Here is a 12,864-nt window from a genome sequence, read left to right on the forward strand (position 1 = left end):
AAAATATATATCAAAAAGATAAGCAGTAAAAATTTAAAATTGATTAAAAAAATATGCATATAATAATAATATTTTTAATTTAAATTATATTATTTTTTTTGTAGAACAGAAAGGTAGAGAAAAATAGAGAATGAGAGAAAATAGAGAAAAAGATAAATAAGAAGAAAGAGAGAGAGAGAGAGTTTGTTAATTTTAGAAAGAAATATTTTTTTTAATTGTAATGAAAAAATATCTACGGACACATTTTGTTTTGTCAAATTACTAACATAAAATATTATATATATAGTGAAAAGAGTAGAGAGAAATAGAAAAAGGGAGAGAGGTAGATAAGAGAATTTAAGAAGGGAGTTTATTAATTTTTTGAAGGAAAATATTTTCTCTTAATTTTAATAAGAGAGTGTCATGTAATATATTTTGGTTATTAAATTAGTTAATTTTAATATTTTAATATAATTAGTTATTGATAATTATATAAGAAAGATAGAGTGAGTCAATAAATGAGAGAAAGAGAGAGAAAGAGAGGGAGAGGGAGAGGAAGAGGGAAAGGGAGAGGGAGAAGGATGAGGGAAAAAACTCTAATTTTAGAGAAAAAAAATTGATTTCAATTATTTTTGTTTGCTCTCTTCCTATCAGTGGCCTGAATGATACTTACATTTCGTGCAGCACTTGTTGTGATGCTCAAAGGAAAAACGTATCACTAATAAGTGCCATAGTACTTGCAAGTATTCCAATCGTTGTATTTGTAGATTATAGATTTGTTGTGATAAAACTAGAACCACCACATGTAATACGCTCAATTTGAAAAGGATCACTATTGATACAATATCATTGCTTGCTCTCTTTTTATTGGTGGTCTGCATGATGGTTTCGTTTTGTGCAACAATTATTGTCATGCTCAAGGAAAAAGTGTATCACCTGCTATTAATAAGCTCTATTGTACTTGCAAGTATTCTAATCTTTGTATTTGTAGGTTGTAAATTTATTGGGATAAAGGTAGAACTACTGCACCTAATGCGATCAATTTAAAGAGAATCACTATTGTTCCACCTCCATGTAAACCTCAAATACTTTTAAAAAGAAATGCAGTTGAATATTGGATTTTGTAACTTAATATTAAACTTGAATTCAAAAAACAAATCGCGTAATAAAAAAGTCCAAAACCTAGAATTCTTTCTTCTTAAGAAAAAAAATATTTTTTATTTAGAAAATTTGGGTTGAAAACAATCCTTTTTTTCATAAAAGTAGTTTTTTTCAAGACAGCAAAAGGTGCCTTTTATTTTAATCTATCACGGCGTCAAAAAAATTAACAAGATGGCTGGTTCTATGGTGGTGAAAGTATATTTGAATCTTAGTGGTCCAAATAGAATCTTTTATCTTAACTGTTACGGATCCGGCCCATAGATCCATAACCCGGAACAGTCTCCGAACCCGGTTATTCGGGTCCGACCCACTCCATCCTTCTAGAAGGCCCGGAACCGACCCACTAGAGCTCCTAACTAACTTTCGAATTCAAACGTCTCTCTTATCTTAGCCAAATAAGATAAGATAAGATAATTCAAATGTCTCCCTTATCTTAGCCAAATACGATAAGATAAGATATTCACCATCACTTATAAATAAAGGACCCAGGTCCCTCCAGGTATTCATTCATTGCTCACACCTTATACCTTTCAGATCCATTCTGACTTGAGCGTCAGAGTGTCTTTGCAGGTACCTCCCCCCATTGCTCCAATCAAATAATCTGGCATCCGCCTCAACCCACAAGTTCTGGATCTATCTCTCAACCCGTATCGGAGACATCTTGTACATTGGCGCCGTTTGTGGAGAATTTGCAACGTCATGGCGGCATAGCGAATAACCCAGAAGAGCAATCCTCAAACTCACTCACTTGATTTCTTGCTTGTAATTGAGAGCAAAAAGGAATAATGTTTCTTTAACTTGCATCACCTTCTTAGTGATAACACACCTTCGCCCTACTCCAACGGCAAAATCCCAAAGGAACAATATTTATTCGACTTGCAATCAGCTTCTTAGTGATAACACTCATTATGCACCTTCGCCCTGCTCCAACGGTGAAATTTCAAATCCTCCAAGCCCAAAGTCTCGCCTCCCTTTAGCGGGACACCTCCACCTCTTGGACCCTCTCATTCACCACTCCCTCATCCGTCTCTCCAAGCGCCATGGCCTCATCTTCTCCCTCTACTTCGGCTCCATGCCCATCGTGGTTGCTTCCTCTTTTGAACTCTTCAAGCTCTTCCTCCAAACCCACGAGGTCACCTCCTTCAACACCAGGTTCCAAACCTCTGCCATCCGCCGCCTCACCTATGACAACTCTATCGCCATGATTCCCCTTCGAACTTTACTAAAAATTCATAAGGAAGCTCAACATGAACGACCTCATTAACACTACCACCGTGGCCAAGCTCAGACCTTTTAGGAGCTAAGAGATCAAGAAAGTTCTCAAGGTTCTTGCACAGATGCAGGGGACTGTCAAATCGTCGTGGCATGACAGAGAACCTCAAGGAGCTCCAGCCAACACTCCAACCCAAACCCATAGAGCCTAACTCCTAAACTCTAAGATAACACTCCTCCCACCCACGGGAGGATAACAAGCGCGACACATCGCCAACCAACCCCAACCCAGCAACAACCAAGAGAGAACAATCGTCCTTCCACTAAAGCCCGGCCACCCGACGGCATGGGAGAGAAGGCGTTCCAGATAATCCAAGAGCTGTGCTTCAGGGCGCAAAACCTAGAAAGCCAAGTTACTACCAAGGAACGGCACCACACGGAAAGTGGAAGCCATGGTACCTCCAGGTCAACATCTCGCCACAGGTCGCCGCACGGCAAAAGGCACGATCGCAGCGTCTCTCGCGACCCAGGACACTGACGCTACACAGAGGATGACTGACGACATCGGGAAGCCAAGAACATAAGAAGCGAGCACGTGATAATGGGGGCCACCCCCTTCACGGAGAAGATCCTAAGAGCAAAACTCTCCAGGGGCTTTGACAAGTCCATGGACATAAAATATGAGGGAACCAAAGATCCCCAGGAACACCTGATGGCCTTCGAGGCCAGGATGAACCTAGAAGGGGCCGCTGACGTGGTCCGATGCAGAGCCTTCCCGGTAACCCTTGCTGGACCTGCAATCAAATAGTTCAATGCCTTCCCAAACGGGTCCATAACCAACTTCCACGATATCTCCAGGAAATTTATGGCCCAGTTCACCACTATAATCACCAAAGCCAAACAACCCTATCAGCTTGTTAGGAGTTGCCCAAAGACAGGACGAGTCCACAAGGAAATACCTGGACAAATTCAACGACGAATGCCTATAGGTCAATGGACTCACGGACTCGGTCACAAGCCTCTTTCTGACCAATGGGCTCATGAATGAGGATTTCTGAAAGCATCTCACCACCAAGCCAGTTTGGACTATGCACGAGATCCAGAGCATCACTAAGGAATACATAAATGATGAGGAGGTAAGCCAAGTCGTGGCTCCAACAAACGGCAGAACGGCAGCACGACACCTCGCCAAAACCCCCCACCAAGAGAAAACGAGAAGGAACATCCCAAACTGGCAAATGCAAACCGACCCCCCAGAGTCGAGAAATTCTCAAATTACACCCCCTTGACAGCCTTCATCACTGAGATCTACCACCAAATAGCAGACCGAGGCATCCTCCCGAAATCCCGGCCACTTAAGGAACGAACAGGTGGCAACAAAAGCCTATATTGCGACAACCACCGAGGATACGGGCACAGAACATAAGATTGTTTCGACTTAAAGGACGCTCTGGAGCAAGCCATACGAGACGGTAAGCTCCCTGAGTTCACCAAGATCATCAGGGAACCGAAATGCACAGAAAGGGACAGGTCACCAGAACGTGAAGGACGCAACCCAAGGACACAAAGGCAATCCCACCGGGAAAGCCCAGAAACGGACCCGACCATAGTCGTAAACGTCATTATAGGCAAGGATACACCGAAAAAGTCAAAATCAGCGCTAAAGAAGGACCTTAAAGTCTTGGCAGTAAGAAACCAAGCCCCAAACCTCATCACCACTGAAGCAATAACGTTCCCCTCGAGGATTGCCAACACGGCACCTCGGCGGAAGATGCCCCATTCATCATCTCAGCAAAGATCGAAACAGGACTAGTTAGGAGAATACTGGTTGCCACTGGAGCGGATTCTAACATCCTCTTCAGGAGAGCCTTTGACAAACTCAGGCTCCGAAACAAAAACCTATAAACCCACCGTAATGGGGTAACCGGGCTTGGGGATAACTTCCTTCAATCGGACGGCTCCATCACACTTCCCCTCAACATCGGAGCCGGGAACTAAAGAAAGACCATCCTCTCAGAATTTATCGTCCTCAAGAACTCCACCGCCTACAACATCATCCTCGGGAGAAAGACCATTAATGATCTCTCGGCGGTCATCTTCACCAAATTCTTACTCATGAAGTTCCAAGCCGATGACAGCACTATCGCACAATACACGGAGACCGGCAAGTCGTGATAGAGTCTGAGAACACCAGCTCGGCCCTCCGCAAGAGATCCCGAGACGCGGCAGGCATCTTCCTCACCAACTCCGATGCACGCCAAGACTAAAGTCTGCATAGAACCATGGGAGGAAACGACAAAGAAGCAGAGTGGGACATTGCAGACAAGGTTAGGAGCATGGCACACCTACGGGAGCTAGCCCTAAAACAGAGAATAAGTCTAAGGTACAATGGCAGCACGATACGACGAGACTTCGGACCAAGAGACCTCGCCTTACGACAAAACGACATCGGTGCACCCACTCCCGGAGAAGGGAAAGCTCACGCCCAATTGGGAGGGTCCCTACCAAATCAAGACGGTAAGCAAAAAAAAGACTAGACGAGACCAAACTCCTAAGATCCTGAAATTGCGCCAACTTACGGCGCTACAATACGTAGAAACATCCTTCCAAAACAACAATATCGAGGTCATTTAAGACTATCTCTTTATCCTTTATATTTTGCCTTTTTCACTTTCATGGCTTAAGTTGTTTAATTATATATTTTCTTACTGGCACTCTTTCCTATCCACATCGGGAGGTTTTAATGAGGCCCAAACCACAAATGAAATTCTTTTTTTCAAAAGCATTGCCCCGTCCGACGGCACAAACTAAACGCGACTACCCCGGGAGATCGATTACCCCTAGGCTAACAAAACGGATATCCAAATAACAAAATGGGTATCCAAATAACAAAAAATGGCAGCCCGGGGATCAATCACCCCGAGGCCAACAGAACGGACATCCAAATAAGTAAACAGCTACCCAGGGATCGATCACCCCGAGGCCAACAAAACGGATATCCAAATAACAAAACGGGTATCCAAATAACAAAAAATGGTGGCCCGGGGATCAATCAGTCTGAGGCCAACAGAACGGATATCCAAATAAATAAACGGCTACGCAGGGATCGATCACCCCGAGATCGACAAAATGGATATTCAAATAACAAAACAGGTATCCAAATAACAAAAAATGGTTGTCCAGGGATCGATCACCCCGAAGCCAACAAAACGGATATCCAAATAAGTAAATGGCTACCCAGGGATCGATCAACCCGAGGCCAACAAAACGGATATCCAAATAAAAAAACGGATATCCAAATAACAAAAATAGTGACTCATGAATCGATCACCCGCAAAGCCAACAAAAACGGAATTCCAAATAAGCTAAATAAACAAAGTCTTGAAATCGTCCCACTAAGAGGTCTAAAATAAGTTCAAAATAACGGCCCAAAAAAGGCCACACAAAACAAGCATGAGCTGACGGTCTTCCAACTCACGTAAAGCCAGACTGACCAACATCCTACCAATTGGTGCAGGATAACGTTACGCCCTTTTCAGACCCCTCACAGTCTCCCAAACTACAGAGAATTGGACCCTCCAAACGACTTAACATTGAGACCAAGAAAGCACACTCTCATGCTCCGGGGGCAACTGTTCCAAACCCGATCTCCGGGCCCTTCTTCGAAACGGTCATCAAACCCGGCATGTGATGAGACGACCAAACAACGATCTCCTTGCCAAACCACAACGGCGAGGAAAAGGTTCCTCTAGCGATGAGACCGAGCACCCTCACTCTCTCGCTCCGGGGACAACTGTTACAGATCCGGCCCACGGATCTATAACCCAGAACGGTCCCCGAACCCAGTTATTCGGGTCCGACCCACTCTGTCCTTCTAGAAGGCCCGAAACCGACCCACTAGAGCTCCTGACCAACTTTCGAATTCAAACGTGTCTCTTATCTTAGCCAAATAAGATAAGATAAGATAATTCAAACGTCTCCCTTATCTTAGCCAAATAAGAAAAGATAGGATATTCACCATCACCTATAAATAGAGGACCCAGGTCCCTAGGTATTCATTTATTCCTCACACCTTATACCTTTCAGATCCATTCTGACTTGAGCGTCGGAGTGTCTTTGCAGGTACCTCCCCCCATTGCTCCAGTCAAATAATCCGGCATCCGCCTCGACCCACAAGTTCTGGATCCATCTCTCAACCCGTATCGGAGATATCTTGTACATTAACCATTAGAAAATAGTGATGAATGGTTTAGATTAAATGATTATTATATATTAAAAATTATAATAATATAAATAAATTATTCAACATTTGTAAAATTTTGATTTTACTTTTTTATTCCTTTTTCTCAATTTGTTCCCTCTTTATCCTATCATCCACTTTGCTATCTTTCTCTTCTGATAGTAAATTAGATATAATTATGAATATTTTTCTCTAATTAATGTAAAATTTGAAGCAAAAATAGAAGCTCCTATAAAAAACAACATGCATCACTTACTTATCATGGGTATGAAGCATCCATAGCACTTTTGACCAAGTGAATTCGTCGTTTATTGCGGTTTAGTCTAGAACACAACATATTGGATCTATGAAGTGGCAACTAGCAAGTCATTGAAGTTGTATATTAGTTACCATTTAACAAGGCACATCCTAGTCATCAAAGATCAGTTCAGTTTGGTGTTAAAATTGTATAGAAATTACTTTTTACCACTATTTTTATCTCAAACCAATTTATAAAATCTATGATTGTGGAGCGTTGGAATTGAGCGAAGAAACCTTGTCCTAACAATATAAAACGGAAAAAACAATAATTAGTAATAATATTGTTAATAATGTTGGTTGTAACTTGTAAGTACTGTGGTGATTGCTATTGTTAGAAAGAAAAACAAAGATACACCAAGTGGCGTGATGGTGGTTATTATTATTGTTAGAAAGAAAAACAAAGATACACCAAGTGGCGTGATGGTGGTTATTATTATGAAGAAAAACAAGAGGGAGAAGATGATGGTACTTAAGTAATTTACTATGTTATTTTTTAATTTTTTTATTTGGACCACCAAGATCCTTAATATACCTTTCCCTACCTAAGACAAAGCCTAAAAAGATTACATGCTAAGAATTTCTTATATTTTTCATCCGAATATAAATTACATTTCCTGATAAAAAATTCTTCCCATAAAATAAAATATTTTGTTTAAAAAAGCCAGATCCAAACACATCCTAGCTAACTAACTAACTACGGATGCAGTACAGACTCCAGAGCCATTGAACTGAGATGACAAACCGAGGCTTGATTATTATTTATTAAACAACAATTAACAGCATGTGCACCACAATCCCATACTTGGGGGAATCATTTATGCAATTGATGAATACACAACAAACGCACAGGGATAACGGAGAGCATTTTAACAGCAACCCGCCAAACTTGAAATTCAGACCACAGAACACCAGTCTGCAAAGGAAGCAGTCCCTGGTTGCTCCTTTATAACGAAGGCAATCATATCCAGCTTGTGGGGCGAACAACACAACCAGTCAACAGATCTACAAATATTTGATCATGCCACGACCTTCCACACTTAGTTTTGTAGCTTGAAGCTGCTTCTTCTTTGGTGCCCTCAACTGCTGCAACTTCTTATTCATCTGTGGTGAAATACAAATTTTAGAATATACATCCGCATCTTCAGTTAATCTCTCTGCTTTTTATTTTTATTTTACATATTCACTTCCTCAGTATTCTACATTTGTGCGAGATACTCTCCAAACACTTAAAAAATTAAAGAATTGCAGGGAATCACAAGGTTTTTTTTTTTTCTTTGAAAAAATACTCCCACCCCGAGGTAAAGCACAAACCTTCATTCTCTGCTGATCTTGTGCAGCAGCTTTTGCTCGCGCTCTAACTTCTTCTGGATCAATTTTAGACTGGGGACGGATCACAAAATCCAAAGGTGTTGCTTCTGGCCTTGATGCATGTTGCCTTGAAGAAGACCGTCCAGACCTAGGCCTGCATTATACATTCAAAACACTTAGCATCTAAAAGACAAATCAGTGACAACTTAGTTCACACTGCTCCACAAGTAATATCTTAATGCCGAAGACTTACTGTGAAAACTCCAAATCAAGATCACCATCTCTAGATTCCATCCCTGCTACTTTATTTGCCAGCCTGTACAAATTCAGCATATTGCAATACATAAAACAAATATTGCTTAAGATGAGCAATTCAAATCAGAATGGTTGAGCACTTTTTAACAGTTGGCTTCCTGAAAGGAAAATTACTCCTGGATTAAAATGGATAGCTTGTAAAAAAAGAGAATGAATACCATAATAATGTCTTCCAGAATCAGTAAATTTTTTAAGGAAAGATAAATGATACATGCTGAAGGAAGAGTTTCACAGATTACTTACCCATTTGTCAACCAGTTCCTTAGCTAGTTTTCTATTTACATTGATTTCTTCGTCAGACTTCGATAAGAACATGATCACCTGTCAAGACAATATACATCACACTTATGACTCCGAATAACAAGCTACATATTGATGCTCTTTTTTTTTTCCCAAGGAAGAGAAGGAAAAGAGGGGGGGGGGGGGGAGAGAGGAATGAGGGGAGAGAAGGACAGTCATTTTAAATGCTAAAAAATAGAGCATCTAGCCACAGGATGAACTGAAGCACAACCTTCCCAAGACCACTCTTCTTCAGCTGTTCTCTTCTATCATACTGCTCTAGGTCAATAGGAAACTGCAAAGCATGTCCAATTAATCAGGAGCTAAATAATGCTGGGAAAGAGCAATTGAATAAAAAAATATTTATCATGGTGAAAACTCAGTACATCATTTAAAATATTCAAAATTGCCGTGCGTATGTTGATATTTGGCAAGCTTCCATCAGGAAGTGGCTCAAGCCAATTCTTCAACAAAGTTAGTACTCCATGGTCCAAAAACTCTAATTGGAGCTGTTTCCTGCAAAGTAGACAAATAGTTGGTGGAAAGTTACCAAAGAAAATATGCAGAAGTAAAATAGAATATTAAGGAAACACCAGAGCAAACTTCATATTACAGAAAATCAACAGTTTACTTCGAGAGGACTTCTGTTAGAAGATCCAACTTCTTTAGTTTATTAATGGCAGGCTTCCCCTGTCTATTAAGTTCAGCATCCTCTTCAGCTGTGACCTCAAGCTCAGCCATGACGTTCTCAACTAATAAAGCTATTTCTGCAGGACTTCTCTCATTCTTCTTCTTTTTCTTACCTATCTTGAAAAGATCCTTAATTTCATCATCCTCTTCACCTTCCTCTGCCTAGAAAATCAACACGTGTCAGGTGTCAAAGGCTTTATAGTAAAACAATGCAACAAATCCCATAATTGATTTCTTGACGAAATTGTCTCTAACTAGATCATAAACAGAGACCGAATAGCTTGAAATGAAAAGAAAGCTTAAGTTACATCCATTACATATTTTGGTTTACAACATGCTACTGGTACCAAAACATTATCCTAATCAGACGGATATCAAACACAGTGGATCTGCTATTCTGCTTACAGGGGAATCTAGCAGTAAAAAAAATTCAGGAGAATTAATCACAAACCTGGGGAGCATCATCACCAGGAGAACGAGGTTCATCACTGCCATAGTAACCACCAGCTTCCAACCCCGTGTCATCTATGAAGTTGTCATCATCCACGTTCCTAACACCCTCATGATCATCCTATATAATGGAAACCGGGTTAAAAAAAGAGGCATGGAAACCGTTATCAAATAAGCAACAACTTTTCGAGCCTCAATTAGCCCTGATCAACAAGGGCAAAAGCACAAGCTACAAGCATGACAACTGAGATACATAGCCACTACATAATGTATCAAGTATCCAGCTTGAAGCTACCAAAATAAATAAATAGAATAAACATCTAAAACTCTCGACAAAATGAAATCCAATTATCAGATGAACAACAAATCATGTAAAAAACACAAACGCACAATAATAACACCTCAGAATCACCGCCAGCAATAGTATCCCACATCTCCTTAACTTCACCGTCATGATCCTTCCCTCCTTTTCCACCAAACCCTTTCTTAGATCCCCCGAATTTGGACCCGCTCTTCCCACTTCCACCACTCGCAAATCTTTTCTCCCCCTTAAGCCTCTTTTCCTTCTTCATACTTCCACCCTCCTTCCCCTTCTTCCTCTTCCTCCCTTCCTCCGAACCCTCCCTCGCGAACCTCGCCCCGCCTTCATACTCATCCTCCGCCACCTCATCTTCGAGCTCCGGCGCCACCGACTGCCTCCCGGTGTCTCCCTTCTTGATGAGCCTCTTCCTGGGCTTCGACTTGGACGAATCGTTGTCGTAGACCGGAGTCTGCGACCGCTCGCGGCGTAGCCAATCGCCACCGTCTCCTTCGTCCTCGTAATCATCGAGGAGCGCATCGTCGTGGTGGGGCTCCGGATCGGGATCGGATTGAATGTCGTCGTAATCCATCAAGGATTCTCCGTCCTCATCGCGGTACCTGAAAAAGCAGAAAACAAAAAATTAAATTAGGAAAAAACAAAAACCCTAACCCTGATAGACGGTGAAAATGGTTTTGGAAGAAAGAGAAGAGGAACTCACGGATCGTCTTCGTAACCCATGTTAACGTTGTTGTGGTGATTTCGCAGTGAAAAATAGCTGAGAAATATGAGAGATTTGTGTGGGGTTGGTATTGCGTTGATGAATAACAGAATAAGAAGAGAAAAGAAAGAAGGGTGCGATAGCCAAGAATAAATCGAATGGGTTGGGTCTTGGTTGCGGTGGTGAGAGGAACAGAGGTTCGGGTTCGAGGTCGGTGAGGTCAGGCTATGGCAGGGTGGCTTGTGGGAGCAGAATGCAGATGGGCTGGGGTACTCTACGCTGCTCTAAGTTACTGCTACGTTCCACCATACTCCCTATGGCTATATCTTTTTTATTTTTAAATTTTTTGTTTATTAGTTTGACTAATATTAATATTTATTTGATCAAATTTTTTTGTTAAAATTTGGATACGTTAATCATTCCAAATTCATGTCAAATCATTTGAGATTGTATCAATATACATTATATTACTGGAAACATTTCAAGTGCTCCGGAAGTACCGGTGTACAGTTGTTTTAATAGTTTATTTTAATTAATATATATTACATATATTTTTTATAATTCAAATCAATAGTTAAAATAACTAATGCACCAGTATTCTTGATATACTTAAAATACTTCCTATATTACTTTGATTGATTTTTTTAACTTAAATCAATTCAAATTGTATTAAAAAATGGCAATTGACTTGGTTAAAATAAAAGAAAGAAAACTTTATCCAAATATAATAATTGGAACTTTTTTATGCGCATGTTCTGATTTGTTTTATATGTAAACCGTCGTGGGTAACCATAGTTTCAATTTATATGTAAACCGTTGTAAGTTGACACAGTTTACATGCATGAAATAATGAACGTAAATTGTGGGAGGCTACCGCGGACGCGTGGTTTGCACAAAAAGGGATCGACGCGACCGCATGATTGACGCGATCGCGCGCCACAAGCGAAACGCATATGACGCGGACGCATGACTGAAGCGACCGCGTGACACGAAAAACTTCACGCGACCGCGTGACCCACGCGGACGCGTGACAGAGGCCACACACCAGAAATTACAGAAAGCGATCCAGCGATCTCTGAAGCCCTTTTTGGCCCAAATTCAAGTCCAGAAAGCATAGACCAGAGGTTATGAAGTGAAGGAATGCATCCGAAAGAAGGGGGCTAGCCAATTAGTTACTTTTCATAGTTTAGATGTAGTTTTAGTGAGAGAGGTTCTCTCCTCTCTCTTAGGACTTAGGATTAGGATTTCTCTTAAATGATTTAGGATTTCAACTCTTCATCAGGTTCAATATTTCTTTTACTTTATATTTCTCTTCTACCTTGAGATACTTAATGCTTTTATTTATGTTTGATTTATGTTGCCCAATTGGCTTATGAATATTTTCCATGTTAGATTTGACTGCTTTGAATGAATGTTACTTGAGGTATTCCAGATATTTATGATTTCAATTTAGCTTTCCCCATTATTGGCTTTAATTGATTAACTAGAAGCTCTTGAGTTATCAACTATTTCTGATTGATTGTTATGTTGGCTAATTAACTAGAATTCCACTAACTCTAGTCTTTCCTTAGGATTTGGCTAGGATTTGGGAAATCTAACCAATTAGTTCACTTGACTTTCCCTTGCTTACGCAAAGGTTAACTAAGTGGGATTAAATTCCATTCTCATAGGAGTAACTAGGATAGGACTTCCGAATTTTCATATCTTGCCAAGAGTTTATTTTATAGTTAATTATTTATTTTATTTGTCCTTTAATTTACTTGTTCCCCACTTTCAAAACCCCAATTTACAAAACCCATAACCAATAATAAGAACATACCTCCCTGCAATTCCTTGAGAAGACGACCTGAGGTTTGAATACTTGGTTATCAATTTTAAAAGGGTTTGTTACTTGTGACAACCAAAACGTTT

At 40.6% G+C, this 12,864-nt stretch overlaps 1 protein-coding gene across 1 annotated transcript; it reads right to left on the reverse strand.

Moving 5' to 3' along the window:
* Positions 1-7,455: 7,455 nt before the first annotated feature.
* Positions 7,456-11,317, reverse strand: LOC112803594 (protein IWS1 homolog 1). The gene is made up of 10 exons (XM_072195978.1): positions 10,954-11,317; positions 10,336-10,852; positions 9,936-10,055; positions 9,426-9,646; positions 9,181-9,310; positions 9,027-9,089; positions 8,748-8,836; positions 8,454-8,516; positions 8,204-8,354; positions 7,456-7,993 (listed from the first exon to the last, which is right to left on the reverse strand). The coding sequence occupies exons 1-10, from the start codon at positions 10,971-10,973 to the stop codon at positions 7,895-7,897; spliced, it is 1,473 nt and encodes a 490-aa protein (XP_072052079.1). The 5' UTR covers positions 10,974-11,317; the 3' UTR covers positions 7,456-7,894.
* Positions 11,318-12,864: the final 1,547 nt, after the last annotated feature.

This window comes from Arachis hypogaea, chromosome 5 (assembly GCF_003086295.3).
Source record: "Arachis hypogaea cultivar Tifrunner chromosome 5, arahy.Tifrunner.gnm2.J5K5, whole genome shotgun sequence".
NCBI lineage: Eukaryota > Viridiplantae > Streptophyta > Magnoliopsida > Fabales > Fabaceae > Arachis > Arachis hypogaea.

What these genes read in the sequence shown, in the direction of transcription:
- LOC112803594 (XM_072195978.1), bottom strand. Translation starts at nt 10,973, where the DNA reads ATGGGTTACGAAGACGATCC. An exon ending in ATGGGTTACGAAGACGATCC is followed by an intron (nt 10,853 to 10,953) that starts GTGAGTTCCTCT and finishes CTGCTTTTTCAG; the next exon opens with GTACCGCGATGAGGACGGAG. An exon ending in CTAACAGAAGTCCTCTCGAA is followed by an intron (nt 9,311 to 9,425) that starts GTAAACTGTTGA and finishes TCTACTTTGCAG; the next exon opens with GAAACAGCTCCAATTAGAGT.